Source organism: Odocoileus virginianus, chromosome 28, assembly GCF_023699985.2.
Source record: "Odocoileus virginianus isolate 20LAN1187 ecotype Illinois chromosome 28, Ovbor_1.2, whole genome shotgun sequence".
In the NCBI taxonomy this organism is placed as follows: Eukaryota; Metazoa; Chordata; class Mammalia; order Artiodactyla; family Cervidae; genus Odocoileus; species Odocoileus virginianus.
Window position 1 is genome coordinate 10,851,347 of NC_069701.1, and position 17,103 is coordinate 10,868,449.

General features: G+C 38.9%; 1 protein-coding gene across 3 annotated transcripts in view; it reads right to left on the reverse strand.

The window, feature by feature from the left end:
• The window catches only part of ANKRD42 (ankyrin repeat domain 42), a 76,586-nt gene that overhangs the window by 30,435 nt on the left and 29,048 nt on the right, over positions 1-17,103 (reverse strand). Inside the window, exons 7-10 of one of the 3 annotated variants that reach the window (XM_020882499.2) lie at positions 15,877-16,002; positions 11,869-11,974; positions 7,253-7,428; positions 3,054-3,180 (exon numbers count right to left, since the gene is read on the reverse strand). In XM_020882499.2, the coding sequence (XP_020738158.2) occupies positions 3,054-3,180; positions 7,253-7,428; positions 11,869-11,974; positions 15,877-16,002 (535 nt within the window). The remainder of the gene's footprint in view (positions 1-3,053; positions 3,181-7,252; positions 7,429-11,868; positions 11,975-15,876; positions 16,003-17,103) is intronic. The other 2 variants (XM_020882504.2, XM_020882503.2) reach the window with 2 other exon arrangements.

Consider the following 17,103-nt stretch of genomic DNA (forward strand, 5'->3'; position numbering starts at 1 on the left):
ACTATGGAGAACAGTGTGGAGATTCCTTTAAAAACTGGGAATAGAACTGCCATACAACCCAGCAATCCCACTGCTGGGCATACACACCAAGGAAACCAGAATTGAAAGAGACACACATACCCCAATGTTCAGTGCAGCACTGTTTACAATAACTAGGACACAGAAGCAAGCTAGATGTCCACTGGAAGATGAACGGATAAGGAAGTTGTGGTACCTATACACAATGGAATATTACTCAGCTATAAAAAGGAACACATCTGAGTCAGTTCTAATGAGGTGGATGAAACTGGAACCTGTTATACAGAGTGAAGTAAGTCAGAAAGAGAAACACCAATACTATATATTAATGCATATATGTGGAATTTTAAAAGATGGTAACAATAATCCTACATGCAAAGCAGCACAAGAGACACAGATGCAAAGAACAGACTTTTGGACTCTGTGGGAGAAGGCAAGGGTGGGGTGATTTGAGAGAATAGCCCTGAAACAATATATGACCATATGTAAAATAGATGACCACTGCAAGTTTGATGCATGAAGCAGGGCACTCAAAACTGCTGCTCTGAGACAACCCAGAGGGATGGGGTGGGGAAAAAGGTGGGAGAGGGGTTCAGGATGGGGATACACATGCACCCGTGGCTGATTCATGTCAATGTATTAGAAAAACCATCCCAATATTGTAAAGTAATTATTCTCCAATTATTCTCGCACAGTCGTATCCAACTCTGTGCAACTCTATGGACTATAGCCCACCAGGCTCCTCTGTCCAAGGGATTATTCAGGCAAGAATACTGGAGTGGGTTGCCATGCCCTCCCCCAGGGGATCTTCCTGACCCAGGGATCGAACCATGTCTGTTACATCTCCTGCACTGACAGATAGGTTCTTTACCCTAGCGCCACATGGAAAGCCCAATGTATGGGGAAAACTATCACAATATTGTAAAGCAGTTATTCTCCAATTAAACTAATTTAAAAAATCAACATTAAAAAAAGGAAGATCTCATCTGGTCTCATCACTGCATGGCAAACAGAAGGGGAAAAAAGTAGAAGCAGTGACAGATTTTATTTTGGGGGGCTCGAAAATCACTGTGGATGGTGACTGCAGCCATGAAATTAAAAGGTGCTTGCTCCTTAGAAGGAAAGCTATGACAAACCTAGGCAGTGTATTAAAAAGCAGAGATCACTTTGCCGACAAAGGTCCACATAATCAAAGCAATGGTTTCTCCAGTAGTCATATACAGATCTGAGAGCTGGACCATAAAGAAAGCTGAGCGCCAAAGAACTGATGCTTTCAAATTGTGGTGCTGGAGAAGACTATCAAGAGTCCCCCGGCCTGCAAGGATGGATCAAACTAGTCAATCCTAAAGGAAACCAACCCTGAATATTCATTGGAAGGACGGATGCTGGAGCTGAAGCTTCAACACTTTGGCCACCTGATACAAAGAGCTGATTCATTGAAAAAGACCCTGATGCTGGGAAAGGTTGAAGGCAAAAGGAGAAGGGGGCAACAGAGGATGAGATGGTTAGATAGCATCACCAACTCGATGGACATGAATTTGAGCAAACTCCGGGAGTTAACACAGGACAGAGGAGCCTGGCATGCTGCAGTCCGTGGGGTCACAAAGAGTCACACACGATTTAGTGACTGAACAACAATAACAAGACGACTATTAAAATTGTAGTGACCTTGGCTAATAGATTTGGAGTCAATAGATTCAGGCCAAATCCTGGCTCCACCCCTCACCCTTAGTCCTCCCTTTGTGACCTCATGCAAGTCACTTAGCCTGTAGTTAAATCTTGGTTTCCCAATCCACATAGTGAGAGAATAGCTCATGGAAGTATGAAGACTGCATGAAACAGTATATATGAGAGGCTTACCTAATGCCTAGCATACAGCAGTGCTCAGAAGTATCAACAGTACAAGTAGTATAGTAATCTGCCTCAGAAGTAAAGGGAACAAAATTTAAAGCTCATTATCTAGGAAATAATTGCCCCACTGTGAAGTACTTTTCTAGACTACAAGGGATCTAAAAAATTTTAGCTAAGTTCTTAGGCAGAGGCCAATACTAAAAACATTCGACATCTCAAAAGACTTTACAGAGGCAGTGGATAGCTACTTGTGTGATGTGATTTATGAAATACAAGGACATTCTGATTAAAAAAAATTTTTTTTTGTCTACCACAACTTTCAAATATCCATAGAAAGAGAGCACATTCATCCTATCAAAGACTTAGATGTTACTTTGAATAAATTACCAGATCTCTTATTGAGAGGATGCACAAGAAGATGAATGAAAGGGAAACAGGAGGTTCTAATGAAGAGGAAGAGAATCCAATGAAAGGAAAGGGCAGGGAAAGCAAAGAGCCCATGTGCTCTGCTCTTTAAAGACCTGCATTTGATAAAAGCAGCAGTCTCCCTCCTGCCTGCCTGCGCTCTCTGAGCCCTGTGGAAAGGACACAGACGAGCAGAGCAGCAGTGGGAGGAAGAAGCACTTGACACCCTCTATCGCAGCAGCTGTTCATCAACCAGAGCGGGGCCAGATGTGCCCAGAGCCGACCTTGGGTGCGGGAAGTGAAAGGTAAGGGGGCCCTTGCTGCCTCCAGGCTTGAGAGCATGTGGGGGGCACCACCATCCATGAACACAGGACTGGGTCACACACTTGTGAGCAGGAAGTCCAATATAACAGGGATGGCTAGAGACTGTTGGCTGAAAATCTCAAAGTAGCTGTCTCAAATACAACAACTCCTCCTTATAAGGCTTTAGTTTTGCAAGATAGAAAGTTCTGGAGAACAATGTGCGAAAATGTAAATGTACATGACATGACTGAATTCTACCTTAAAAACAGTTAAGGTGACACATTTTTTGTTATGCATATTTTACCACAATTTTTAAAGAATCTTAACACCTTCTCCATCTGAGAGTTTAAGAGGAAAACAGGTTGGAAACTCAAACCCTTTGGTGGGATGAAAAAACAAGTTGTTCAGCAACAAACCCTCACGTGGCATTTAGAAAGGTAAGTAAAAACAAATCACTAGCATTTTGAGGACATTACTTTTCAGATTCGAGCTGTTCTTTCTTCTGCTTCACATCTTCTTCTGTTATTCCTCCCAAGTGTTTATAGTTGCTCTCAGCAATTTCAAGGAGGTGTCTCAATTCTACAATTTTCTTATAAGCTCTCACTGCAAGACAGAGTTGAACAGCAACCTAGTTTAGACAGGTAACAGCCCATGTGCTCACAGGAGGCTGGCCCTGAAGCATATTCTTCCTCTAGAGCCGTGTCTGCAAGGTCAGAGGAAGTGAAGGGAGGGAGGGTGGTGTCTACATAGAAGGATAAACACCAGTAGCAGAGTACTAGGGTAAACAAACAGTGAAATACCTAAATGGGCGATTATTTTCCTGATGCTAGAGGATGTATCATTGTTATGGCTATTATTAATACCATGAACAGGGAAGGAGGGAGGCTGGCGAGCAGCATTTTAGGACTACCAATCACACATGATCTACTTATGTCAGATAATTAGAAAAACTGAAATATGTTTGATGTATTTAAGATAAACCAGAACTAATCCAATTCCCAAATTTTGTCATTAGTCACTTGTAGTACCTTCAAAAGATGATACTGAGAAGGAAGTTTGCTGATAGCTGCTTTGAGCTATTCTCCAACTATTAAAACTAGGATCTTTCTATCCTTTGTGGTACTAGTTCTCAACCTGGGTTGATTTTCTCCTCCAAGGAGTATGTGGCAATATCTGGAGACCTTTTAACTTGCTGACCCTTGGAGGATGAAGGGAAACAGGCTATTGGCATGTAGAGGCTCAGTATGCTACTAAACATCTTAAAATATACATGAGAACCCCCTCAACAAATAAGGATCTGGCCCAAAATGTCCATAGTACAGAAGCTGAGAAATTCTGCCATACAACCAGTTAACAAATCACTTCCTCTGATTTATCTATCAGTTGGTTAGAGCTGCAGGTTCGAAACTGCACACATCAGAATCAACTTGGGCACTTTTTTAAATGGTATGTTTGAGCCCCATATCAGTCCTACAAATTCAGGTCTTCATACCCTGTACAAGCTCCTCAGACAATGCAGATGCACAGACAGGTTTGGGATCCACCATAACCACCAGCAAGCAAATAGAGGGGATTTTTTTTTTTAATGTTACATAAGATTGAAAGAATTGTGACTGTTTATCTAATCTTTAATATTTGAAGGCTATGTTTTGAAAAAGCTGTTCTACGGGATTGTAAGAGCTAGGACTAATCAGGATTAGCTCCAGGAAGACAGATCTTAACAAAGGTGAAACTTGAAATAAAAGCGGTAAGAGTTATCGTGCATTTGTGGAGTGCCTATGATGGGCAGGACACTGCGCTAAGTGCCTTGTACACTTTAATCCTCACAAGAACCCTGTCAAAAGGTAGAAATGGGCCATCTGGGCAACAGTGTCTTCACTGAAAGTAACTGGATGCTGGATGATGTGACAGGAGTGTTGAGCCAGAAGCCAAACCTCAAATGGTTCCAGGGTTCTATGATGCCACGACCCGAAACCTAACTCACTAAAGAATGCTCTCAACTGAAACTCAGTTCCAAGAATTGTGGGATGATAAGAAATCCAACCAGTCCCCTATAGGTGCTCCTGCAAAACCTAATGTTCCAAGAAGAGATTGGCTAGTCCTTTGGATTTTGTTCTGGAATAAAATTAAATAAAGATAAGAAAACAGCACATACAAACCCTCACTAGCTGCAAACACCCGACTGGGCACCAGCAGAGTCTCACTGTGTGACAAGGGTGTAAGAGGATGTTTACATCAAACACACCACAGTAAGGACCTGTTCTGGTTTCATTCATGGTCTTTCCCAAAGCATCATTTAAAAATTTTGTGATTCACTGACAATGATACTTCACAAATATCTCCTGCTCAAATCATTTCAGAAGACAATGAAATTCTACAAAGCACCTGTTCATTTTCGGCAATTCTAATAAGTCCTTCCTTGCTAATTCTCAGTACAATCAACAAAAAGAAATCTAAGCACAAACAAAATAAAAAATAGATATAGTGGATTTCATCAAAATGAAAAGCATGTGCACTGCAAAGGACATCATCAAGAAAAAAGACAACCCACAGAACAGGAGAAAACATCTGCAAATCATGTGTGTGACACGGGACTTAAATCTGGAAGTTCTCTTACAACTCAATAATAAAAAGATAAATAACTCAGTTGAAAAATAGGCAAAGGATTTTAGTAGATATTTCTTCAAAGAAGACAATACAAGTGATCAATGGGCACATAAAAAGATACTGAACATCCCACTAATCATTAGGGAAATGCCAATCAAATCTACCAAATGAAATACCACTACATACTGCAATCAACTATTCATATAATCAATTAGACAACAAGCAGCACTGGTAAGATGTGGGGAAACTGGAACCCTCACATGTGGAATGTAAAATGGTGCGGCCACTTTGGAAAACAATTTGAAGTTCTTCAAAATGCCAGACATACTTTTACCAGATGATGCAGCAATCCCAACTCCTAGGTGTATCCAAGGAAATGAAAATACACGTCCAAACAAAAACGTGTATACGAATGTTCACAGCAGCATTATTCTTAATAACCAAAATATGGAAACAACTCAAATGACTAGCAACTGATAAATGGATATATGAAGTGTATTTAGCAGTAAAAAAGAATAAATATGAAGTAATGATCCACGTTACAAAGTACATGAAGCTTGAAAACGTGCTAAGTGACAGAAGCTAGTCACAAAAGACCACAAATGGTATCAGCCCATTCATATGAAATACCCGGAATAGGCAAATCTATAGAGGCAGACAGTAGATTAGCAGTTGCCTAATTTGGGGGATGGTTTGGGGGTAAGGAAAAGAAGGTAGGGGTAATGGGTGTGAGGTTTCTTTTGGGGGTGATAGAAATACTACAAATTTTATTGTAATAATGGTTGCACAAATCTGAATATACTAAAACCACTATTAAATTATACACTTTAAATAGGTAGATTAAATGGTATGTGAATTACATCTCAATAAAGCTATTTAAAATAAAGCTGTCAGGAAATTCTGAAGAGATCATTGACTCTGAGCCTTGCTATGAGGTGATCCAGGTGGGCTGCTTGTTGGGAGCCCCTGGCATCAGCATCTTCACGCTGCATTCACCAGGAAAGAGGTTTCTACCATCTCCCAGAGAATGAGGTTCTATCTAACAGTGTTCCGAGAGTTCTTTTAAAAAAATTTATTTTATTTAGACATGAATTAGAAATTTTTCTCAGAGAATAGAGTTTTGGTACAACTAGTTCTTGTCAGAATAACTGAAAGTACTTTCCAGAGATCAGAAAGAAGGGAACTGGGCTTCCCTGGTGGCTCTGTGGTGAAGATCAGCCTGTCAATGCAGGAGACACAGGTTCAATCCCTGGTCCAGGAGGATCCCACAGGTCGAGGGACAACCAAGCCCATGCACCGCAACTTCTGGGCCTGTGCTCTAGAGTCCGGGAGCCACAATTACTGAGCCCACGAGCTGCTACTACTGAAGCCCGGACGCTCTAGGGCCTGTGCTCCACAACGAGAGAAGCCTCTGCTCACTGCAACTAGGGAAAAGCCCAAACAGCAACAAAGACTCAGCACAGCCAGATAAATGAATAAATTTTAAAAAAAAAGAGGAAGGGAACTGACATTTACTAAGCTTCTACCATGAGCTAGGCACATCCCATTCATTAGTGCACTCTGTGAGGGTGATGTTATGTTAATATTCTCATTTTTATAGATGAGGAAACCAAGGTTCAGAGTAACACAGCTAGAAAGAGGTGAAGCCCTGATGTCTGAATCCACTGCCCAAGCACTGCTCACTTTACTACACCTGCCTCTGCTTTGGTTAGCCTCCATTCAAACAGATCCTTCTTATCTTTCTCATTATGAAAGAGTGCCATTGAAACAGTTCTTCTCATCCACTCATATGAGCCATGGTTCTCTGACAGACACCATGAGAAGTGAAATTAGGGTTATATGGCATGAAAATATCACTTTCCTCATGGAGGGACTGAGATCATGTCTTATATTCTTTGTATGTTCAACAACCCCTAATACAAAAATTTGTACTACTTCTCCCCAAAATACCAAAGTATTTTACTTTGTAGATGGTAATTATCTTTAGAATAATTCCCCAAGTTTGTGGTAAAAACTGGCTATGGTATTTTTTTTAAAGGGAAAATCATGAAAGAGTTGGCACACTTACCTCTGGCATCTGTTTTATCTGACTCACTGAGACCTAAATCATCTTTGGCATCAGTGCTTCCCTCAACACCATGTCTTATAAAAAACCTAATATCATTTTCATTTATTTCATTCTCATCATCTGTATCATATTTCTGTAGTCCTTCTAATAGCTTTACTGCTGCTAAATGGGCAAACCTGTAGAAAAGAATTAGTAATTAACAGGATCCATAATCTTTTTCAAATTTAAATCACAGTTTGTACTTAATTTAGGGAATTACACTCTACATCATCTCACCAGCTCACCCACCACTAAAGAAGCAAAACTGTATCTGAAAGTCGGTGACAATGTGACACATATCCAGCTATGCAGGAAACTCAAATAGTTAGTGGAAACGAAGGACAAGCAGTCATACTAAAGGCTGATTCCATATTTTTGGGAGAGGCCAATTTATATGGCACGTGGAATCTTAGTTCCCCAACCAGGGACTGAACCCAGGTCCTCAGCAGTGAGAGTACAGAGTCCTAACCACTGGGCTGCTAGGGAATTCCCAGATGCCATAATTTTTAGTGGCAAAAATCCAACTGAAAGAAGTGATCTACTATCAAAAGAATATGTGGTGTGCCCCAGACAGAGCTGCTCAACTGGGCAGAAAACCCAGAACCACCCTACCTGATCTACCTGTGTTTACTACCGTTTCCTGACGGCCTAATTTAGGTTGTAGAATTAGTTCTGGTTCCAGTTTTAGGGAAAACTACAGCTCTAGCCCCCTTAATCTTCATCCTTCCTCAACCCTCAAACACTCAGCATGGCTTTGAAATTTAATGGAAAAATAATGGCATTTCTATCCACATTTCCTATTTTCTTTGATCTTCTCCACACCTCTATGAAGCTAGTAATATACTCTTGGTTTTCAGGTTGTTGCTGTGACTGTATGTAATCTGCATATTTTTTCCCAAAGTTTTGCTAATTAAAATGTTTAATTGCTTTCTCTTAGGAGATGAAGAATTACTCACTAAACACAAAAACCTCAAATCCCTATTTTTTCCTCACATACTTACGTAACCACATGCACACATATATCCTAACCTTTCACCAGGTATTGCAAATCATTAATGATATAGTAATAAACACAGGAAGTTGTAAGGTTAAAAAAATTCATGATAAAAAAAAATTCATTATATCTATTACTAGACTGTAACTTAAGAGCTAGCACTTACTGAGTACTTGCTTTACAAGAGATTCAAGGGTACTTCTATAACACCACACTCACACTTAGCATTTTAGTGGAGGAATGACAAAAAAAATGTGGGCCAGACATAATCACTCGTGATACTGATATAGACAAACAGATCCACAGATAAAATATAGGGTACAGAAATAAGCCCATGTATACATGGACACCTAACTGGGACAAAGACATAAAGGCAATTTAGGAAAAAAGACAGCTTTTTCAACAAATGCTGCTAGAACAATTAGACACCCATATGCAAAATAAAAAGAACTTAGATGCATACCTCATACCATATACAAAAATTAAGTCAACATGGATCACAGACATCAGTGTAAAACCTAAAACAATGTCTAAAAGAAAACAAAAGGGGGATCAGGATGGGGAACACCTGTAAATCCATGGCTGATTCGTGTCAATGTATGGCAAAAACCACTATAATACTGTAAAGTAATTAGCCTCCAACTAATAAAAATAAATGAAAAAAAAAAATAATTTCATGGCTGCAGTCACCATCTGCAGTAGATTTTGAGCCCAAGGAAAATAAATAAATAAATAAACTAAATCAAGCTGCTACTTAAAAAAAAAAAAAGAGGAAGAAATCAAAGATTTCTTAGATATGATACCAAAAAGAGTATCCCATAAAACAGCAAATTGATTAAAAAAAAATTTTTGTTCTTGGGACTTCCCTGGTGGTCAGTGGCTAAGACTCCACACTCCCAATGCAGAGGCCCAGGTTCCATCCCTGGTCAGAGAACTAGATCCCACATGTCGCAACCAAGAGTCCACATGCCACAATTAAAGATTCTGCATGCCTGCAACTAAAAGATCCCATATGCTGCAACTATTTTTTTTTTTAAATCTTACATGCTACAACAAAGGCTGAAGATCCTGCAAGCTACAACTAAGACCCAGCACACTCAAATAAATTAGTAAACATTTTTTCAAAATTATTTTTGCTCGTTATTAAGAGGATGAAAAAACAAACCACAACTGAGAGAAAATCTTCACAAAACAAAAATCTGAGAAAGAATTAGTATCCAGAATATAGAAAGAGCTCTTAAAACTCAACAACAACAACAACAAAAAACTACCCAAAGTTCTGAACGGTCACTTTGCCAAAGAAAAACAAACAAATGACAAATATGAATGTGAAAAGATGCATCAAGTCATTTTTCATTTGGAAAAAACAAAAGCCACAATAAGATACCAGTACACACCTACTGGAATTAAGAAAATCAAAACATCTGGCAATATTAAACGCTGGCAAGACAAGGAGTAACAGAAACTCTCACCCATTGCTTGTGAGACTCATATCGGTGCGGTCACTCTGGACGGCACTGTGACAGTGGCTTAGAAAGACAGACACACCCTCAGCATTGGCTTCCCTGGCGGCTCACACGGTAAAGCGTCCTGCTTACAACTCGGGAGACCTGGGCTCGATCCCTGAGTCAGGAAGATCCTCTGGAGAAGGAAATGGCAACCCCCTCCAGTACTCTTGCCTGGAAAATCCCGTGGACGGAGGAGCCTGGTAGGCTACAGTCCATGGGGTTGCAAAGAGTCAGACACGACTGAGCAACTTCACTTTCTCTTTACCATCTGTCTCAGCAGTCCTACTCCTAAGTATTACCCAAGTGAATTGAATACTTGCGTTCACACAAAAATCTGTATGTAAATATATATAGCAGCTGTATTCATAATCACCAAAAAGTAGATACAAATAAAACATCCTTCAACAGGTTAGGGGATAATCAAACTCTGGAATACTATGGAATTCCACAGCCACTGCGACAAGAAAGAGATGAACCACTACACATGAACAAACTTCAAAATAACTATGCTCAGTGAAAAAAGCCACATACATGAGTATGAGTATATACTGTATGTTTCCATTTATATAAAATTCATTTAGCAAATGCAAACTAATCTCTAGTAACAGAAAGCAAATTCATGTTTGCTTGGGGATGCAGCAGTGGAATGCAGTGGAAGGGAGAGAGATTACAAAGGTGCACAAGATTTTGTGAGGAGTGAAGGAAAAGTTCACTCTCTTGATTGTGATTATGACTTCACAGGTATACACATGTATCAGAGTTCATCAGTTTGTGCTGTACCAATCTGTGTGCTTTAATGATAAATCTATTTTTAAAAATAAAGACAAAATTTAGCCTGAGTTGGTAATGATGCTAGTATGTAGTAAAACAAAACCATATTCCAAGGCTTCAAAAAGATCCTACAGACAAAAATTTTATGGAACATGACCTCACAAACAAAAACTGCATGGCAACTTAATGAATAATTAGGCCTTTGCATCCTGTCAAGCCTCATATGCAGCTTTAGTCCACACTCCTATTTTAGACTCAAATTGTTCTGAGTCACATGCATTCCTTGAACACACAAGGCGTTCTCTTTCAACTCTTTCTCCTTCAAGTGGCAGCATAAATGTTGCTTTCACCAAGAAAAAAATTTTCCCAGACTTCTATATAAATTCTGACACCCTGCAGTTTCCTTCATAACTCTTACCACCATCTGTATTAACATTTCTCCCCCACAACTTTCAAACAGAAATACTTGGGCACTTTTTCTTCTATGTCCTTTATTGCACTTTATATAGGACTCCACTGGTGGATCAGATGGTAAAGAATCTGCCCACAATGCAGGAGACCCACGTTCAACCCCGGGGTCGGGAAGATCCTATATATAACATGTACTGATAATGTAATTATAATAAATAAAGGTTACATTTGCACATTTATCTCTCCACAAGACCATAAGGTTGTTGAGAGCAAGGACTAAGTTTTTTCATCTTAGTAATTCTAATGCTAACCACAGCACTTGGAACGTGGTTAAGCTGAATGAAAAATAATCAAATGAATAAATGGATGAACTAAAGTATTCCTTGAGGACCTGATCTGAAATGAGCTCCAAGTGAGTAATAATGGGTGTTACACTTAATTCAAATACAAATATTAAAATCTGTTTCAAAATCCATGTGACTCCTTTTGATTATTACTTTCTATTACACAGCATTTCTCAACAGGTACCAGCATTTGGGCGGGACAATTCCTCATTGTACGCCACTATTATGAGCACTGTAGAATTGTCTGGCATCCTTGGACTGACCTCATGAAACATCAGTGATGGTCTCCATCATTGTGACAACACTCCTCCGCACACATTTCCAAATTCACCACTCCACAAAGAAAGGGGACGATACTATCTCCTAGCTTAAAATTGCTTTAGAGAGAAGAGCTGATACGTTGTCAAACATCAATTCAGCTTGAAAATTATCATGCCATCAGCACTTGACTGAGTCCTATAATTTCAGAAATCTTCAGAGATAGAATTCTGAGTATAAGAGAATACATGCAAAATTTTAAAAACAAAGAAGCAAAACAGGTAGAGATACCTCTTAGCCACATCACTGGGTCTCTCCCTCGCTTTGTTGGTAATGTTATTGTCTGCTCCCATTTTAATCAGCCATTGCAAACACTCTATATGGCCTTGCCCAGCGGCTGTAAAAAAAAAAAAAAACAAAACAAAATGCACACACACGAAAATATTGTTATCAGTAAACAATTTTCTAAAATTCTGGACAGTACCACTAGAGAGTACTTTTGTAAATACTAATCCTTACAATAAGCAACAAAAGTAGGCTGGCCAGATGTTATTTTCTCTATGTCACTTATTCATTCATTAGACACATATTTAATCAAATGTTTGCTATGCTCAGCCCTTATGTAGAAACTTTACATACAGATACAAAAAAGCTGAAGCTCAGAGGATATTTATTTAACATCACACAGCCTATAAGTAATGGATTTGAAACTACAATCTATGCTTTGTGCTAACCCTTATCCAGTGCTCATCGACTGTACTCACAGCTTCTGACCAATCCTGTATCAAGCCAAATGTGAGTATAATCTATGTGAATGTGAAAGACTGGAAAATCTTCTGTCGTCTTCTATAAACAGTTTATTCCTCTGGCCTTCACAACTCAGAATTTACGGGCTCCTCGATGATCACATAAACCGTTCATCACCTCTCCTTAAAACACATGCACTCAACAATAATTTTCACCTCCACAGCTCAGCTTATATATTTTCACACCTGGTGCCCATCACCCAATTACATGCTCATCTAACTTCTCCCCTCCTCCTCAGTCCATCTCAAGACTCGGGGAAACTGTAGGGTGGGGGGGGGAGTTCAATAATCTAGAAAGATTTTAGTTTAGATTCACTAAACAACAGACTGGAGGACAGGACAGAACTTAGAAAGTGGCTGGCATGCAGAAATATAATAAAAATAATAATACAGAGTTGATGAATAAATGATGAAGAAAATGAATGAAATCTTAGCTCTACTCTCACTAGTTGTGCAACCTCAGTCCAGAAACCCGAGGCGGGTGATATAAATTGGAAATTTGGGATTAACAGATAGACTACTATTTATAAAACAAATAAATAACAAGGACCTACTGTATGGCATAGGGAACTATATGCAATAACTTGTAATAATCTACAAGGGAAAAGAATCTGAAAAAGAATATATACATATATGTAAATCTAAATCACTTTGTTATATATCTGAAACATGTAAATCAACTAAACTTCAATTTTTTTTAATAACATTAAAAAAAAAAAAAACCCTGATCCCTCTGGACCTCAATTTCCTTACCTTTTGCAGAGTTGTTGTCACATTTATAAGAATAATACACTACTGCTTCATAAAACTACAATAAGGATTAAATATGATGACAGTTTTACACCCTGTTTAGTGTTTACTAACATATTATATCTATATTCCCATGACACTTCCTCTGTAATTTAACCCAAAGAAACTTCTGTTCCTCACCATCTACTCCTGAATTCCTATTCCACGTATTTTAACAGCCAAATACTTTTTGCCACTGATTACACCCTGACTTACACAAATGTCTAGGTGCTCACAGTATAAGCATGTAGCTCCTTGGCAATAAGGTCTAAACTCATACTGTCTTCATGGTGCAGGCATGTGGTTGGTCTGAATACATACACGTGTGCTCAGTTGCTCAGCTGTGTCTGACTCTTTGTGACCCTACAGGGGACTCCACAACTGTTTATCTTTTAAGTGAATGAATGGATGGAGACGACCCCTTTGCAGAACTCTTCCTTGTTGTCTTAGCTTTCCAACTGTTTAACCCTTTAGGTCAATCATGTGTGATTCTGCATATATATCTGAATTATGTGCTGTGTGCGTGCTCATTCACTTAGTCATGTCTGACTCTTTGTCACCCCATGGACTGTAGCCCACCAGGCTCCTCTGTCCATGGGATTCTCCAGGCAAGAATACTGGAGTGGGTTGCCATTTCCTTCTGCAGGGGATCTTCCCGACCCAGGGATCAAACTCACGTCTCCAGCCATCTCCTGCACTGGCCAGTGGATTCTTACACCACTGAGCCACCTGGGAAGCCATGCTGAATATATACATGCCTCTCTAAGATGAGTCAAAGAAGAGGAACTTTTGGTATGACTCTGATCCTTTAAAAGTCAATCTCCAATACTGGCAAAAGTGAGGAAAGGACACAAAGCCAGACCCAGTGACAAAGCAATGCCCTCACCACAGCCCTGTATACAAAGGCCTGGAAGACTCTTGTCCTCCCCCCTTCTCTGCTTGACTCATCACCAAAACTCAGTGCTGGCTCCTGAAGAGACTGGGGTTTCTCTCAGCAAATCTAAAACCAGCTAACAAAGAATACTGCAGGGGACTTCCCTGATGGTCCAGTGGCTAAGGCTCCACACTCCCAATGCAGAGGGCCTAGGGTTCAATCCCTGCTGAGGGAACCAGGTCCCACATGCTGCAACCAACGATTTCTCGTGCTACAACTAAAGATCCCACACGTAGCAACTAAGACCTGGCACAGCCAAAAGAATAAATAAATATGTATTTTAAAAAAAGAACACTACAGGATTTCCCAGACCTCAAGATGCCCATCTTTGCTACAATGCTACAATAATGACACCCCACATACACATTAGCAATAGAAACCGGTTATGTATACAGGATATGATATGGAACTTTGCTCCAGGGTACCACATTTTAAAAAATACTCTATGAACATTTTGAATCTCCCCCCATTCACAAACCTCATGGTAAAGAGTTTTACACCTAAACATTCAGCGGAGATAGGTGAAATGAAATTCTCCGAGTCTAGGGTAGAACGTTTACTGAAGTGAGGACCTTTCTATGTGAGGAGAAACTCCTTTCATGTTCCTCTTCCTTCTGCTCCACTGACCCTCCCTCTCTGATAAAACATGGTGCTTAGATTCTATACTTGAGACCCAATACGACTTAAATGAACTTTAATGATTAAGCTAACAACAGAACCAACAAAAACACGATCTGCGACTGGGACTCCCAGAAGTAATGTATGAAATAAAGTCCAATTCAAACACAAGACTATATTAACAAGCCTATATATATATATTAACAAGCCTACTTTTTACACTAAGACTTTAAATAGAATTATATTCCATTGATTATGAAGAAACTTATGACATATCACAAATCAAACAGAATGGAAATTCACACGCAGTAGGTTAAAGATTTGGTTTTTCATTTTATAAATAAAAGATTGTCAAGAATAAATCCTACAGTATATATTCCCAACACTAAGCTGACAATTTAACAGCCTGATTTAAAAACAAACATAAAAAGATTAAGATTCTCACAGAGGGAAGGAGAGCACAAAGAAAAATGGCAGATATTTTGAAAATGTGTTCAAATCTAATGTTCACTGATATTTCTATGGCAGTAAAAACATTTTTGCAGGGTACAAGAAAGAAGAAAATTCTACTCAACCTTTTTAAAAATATATATATTTATTTATTTGGCTGCATCAAGTCTTAGTTGCCACACGTGGGATCTTAAATTGTGTCATGTGGGATCCTTTGTTGTGGGGCGTGGGCTCAGTGCACCGAGGCATGTGGGATCTTAGTTCCCTAAACAGAGATCGAAGCCACATTCCCTGACTGCAAGGTGGATTTTTTAACAAATGGACCACCAGAGAAGTCCCCTGCTCAATCTTCTTTTCTAGAGAGATGGTTTCTGTTTCAATAAACTAATCAGTCATTTTTAGTCCAAAGAAAATGACAGTCCTCAGAAACTTCTCTGGTAGTGAACTTCACTTTAACTTCAGTGTCACAAGAGAATTTGTGAATTACCCTCAAATGTAATAATGCATAAATGTCCGACATAAAAGGAATTATCACACTTGAGTTGAAAATTAAGCACCCTGTATACCATATAAGGTAGACTGATACCTCTCAGCATATCAGGAAAAATTTTACATTTTCATGTGCTTCTAATGAATAATTACTTTAACAGTAAGTAACTCAACAGCAATTGTGTTAAAACTGAAGCAGGAATCATAACTTACCTTTATGCATAAGAGTTGATCCATTATTATCACGTTCATTAATATTAATTACCCCATCTTCTATTAATTTCTTAAGCATTTCCAAATCACCCTTAAAGGCAGCAACATGACCTGGAAATGCTAATGCTATGAATAAAAAAATTCAGTATTTCAGTAAACATAGGAATTCATTCTTTTTCCCTGCCTTAATCAGTCATACATTTCAGGTTTCAATATTATGAGAATGTTTTAATTAGAATTAGTTCAGTTGATGCAATGACAAGTAATAAGATTATTATTGTGTGCCTTTCCATCCCTCAGGATATGAAAAGGACTATACTGTACCAGAACTATTCCTGTCATCTTCCCTGTTTCTCTCAGGCCACCACAAAATACAAGGAGATGGTCATTTTCAACCCTTTGCATAAAGATATACTTGGTCTCAAGTTGTACATCTGCACAGACCACTCCCTCTGTTTACAAGGAAGTGATGAAAGCAAAGGAAACTGGAAGCAGATGAGGTATACAGGTGTGTGCGTACATACACAGGTGGGAGTGCACCTGACCTGGGGCCCAGCACAGAGCAAATGCTTCGTAACATGTTGCTAATGGTAACAGTTACACACACTGGGCCCTTACTGAACGTCAGGCATGGCAGTATGCGCTTAAAAGGACTGCCTCATTTTGCCCTCTTAGCAACCCTGCAATAGCTGTTCTCAATTTTATATATGGAAAGAAAACAACCTAGAATACTCAAAAGGAATATTTTTAAAAGAACAAAGTTGAAAATATAGTAGCTGATTGCCAGTCTTACTATAAAGCTAGTAATCAAAAAGCTGTGTAGTATTGGCAAATAAATAGAATATCAATAAGACAGAATGCTTAAACAAAATATGGGACATCCATACAATGGAATACTACTAAGCAATAAAAAGTAATGAACTACTAATACACATAATACAAATGAATCTCAAAAGAGTTCCATTAGAAAAACCCAAACTAATCTATAGTGACAGAAAACAAATCAGTGGTTGTGTAGGTCAGGGTGAAGGAAGGGATGAGAGGGTATGAAAAAATATTTGAGGTAATGAAAGTGCTTTGCATCTTGATTGTGATGGTGGTTTCATGATATATATTAAAACTCAAACTGCATACTTTAAATATAGTTTATTGTACATAAATCATATTTTAATAAAGTTGCCTTTTTTAAAATAAAGGACATCATTTGTGAAAAAAGTCATAATGTGA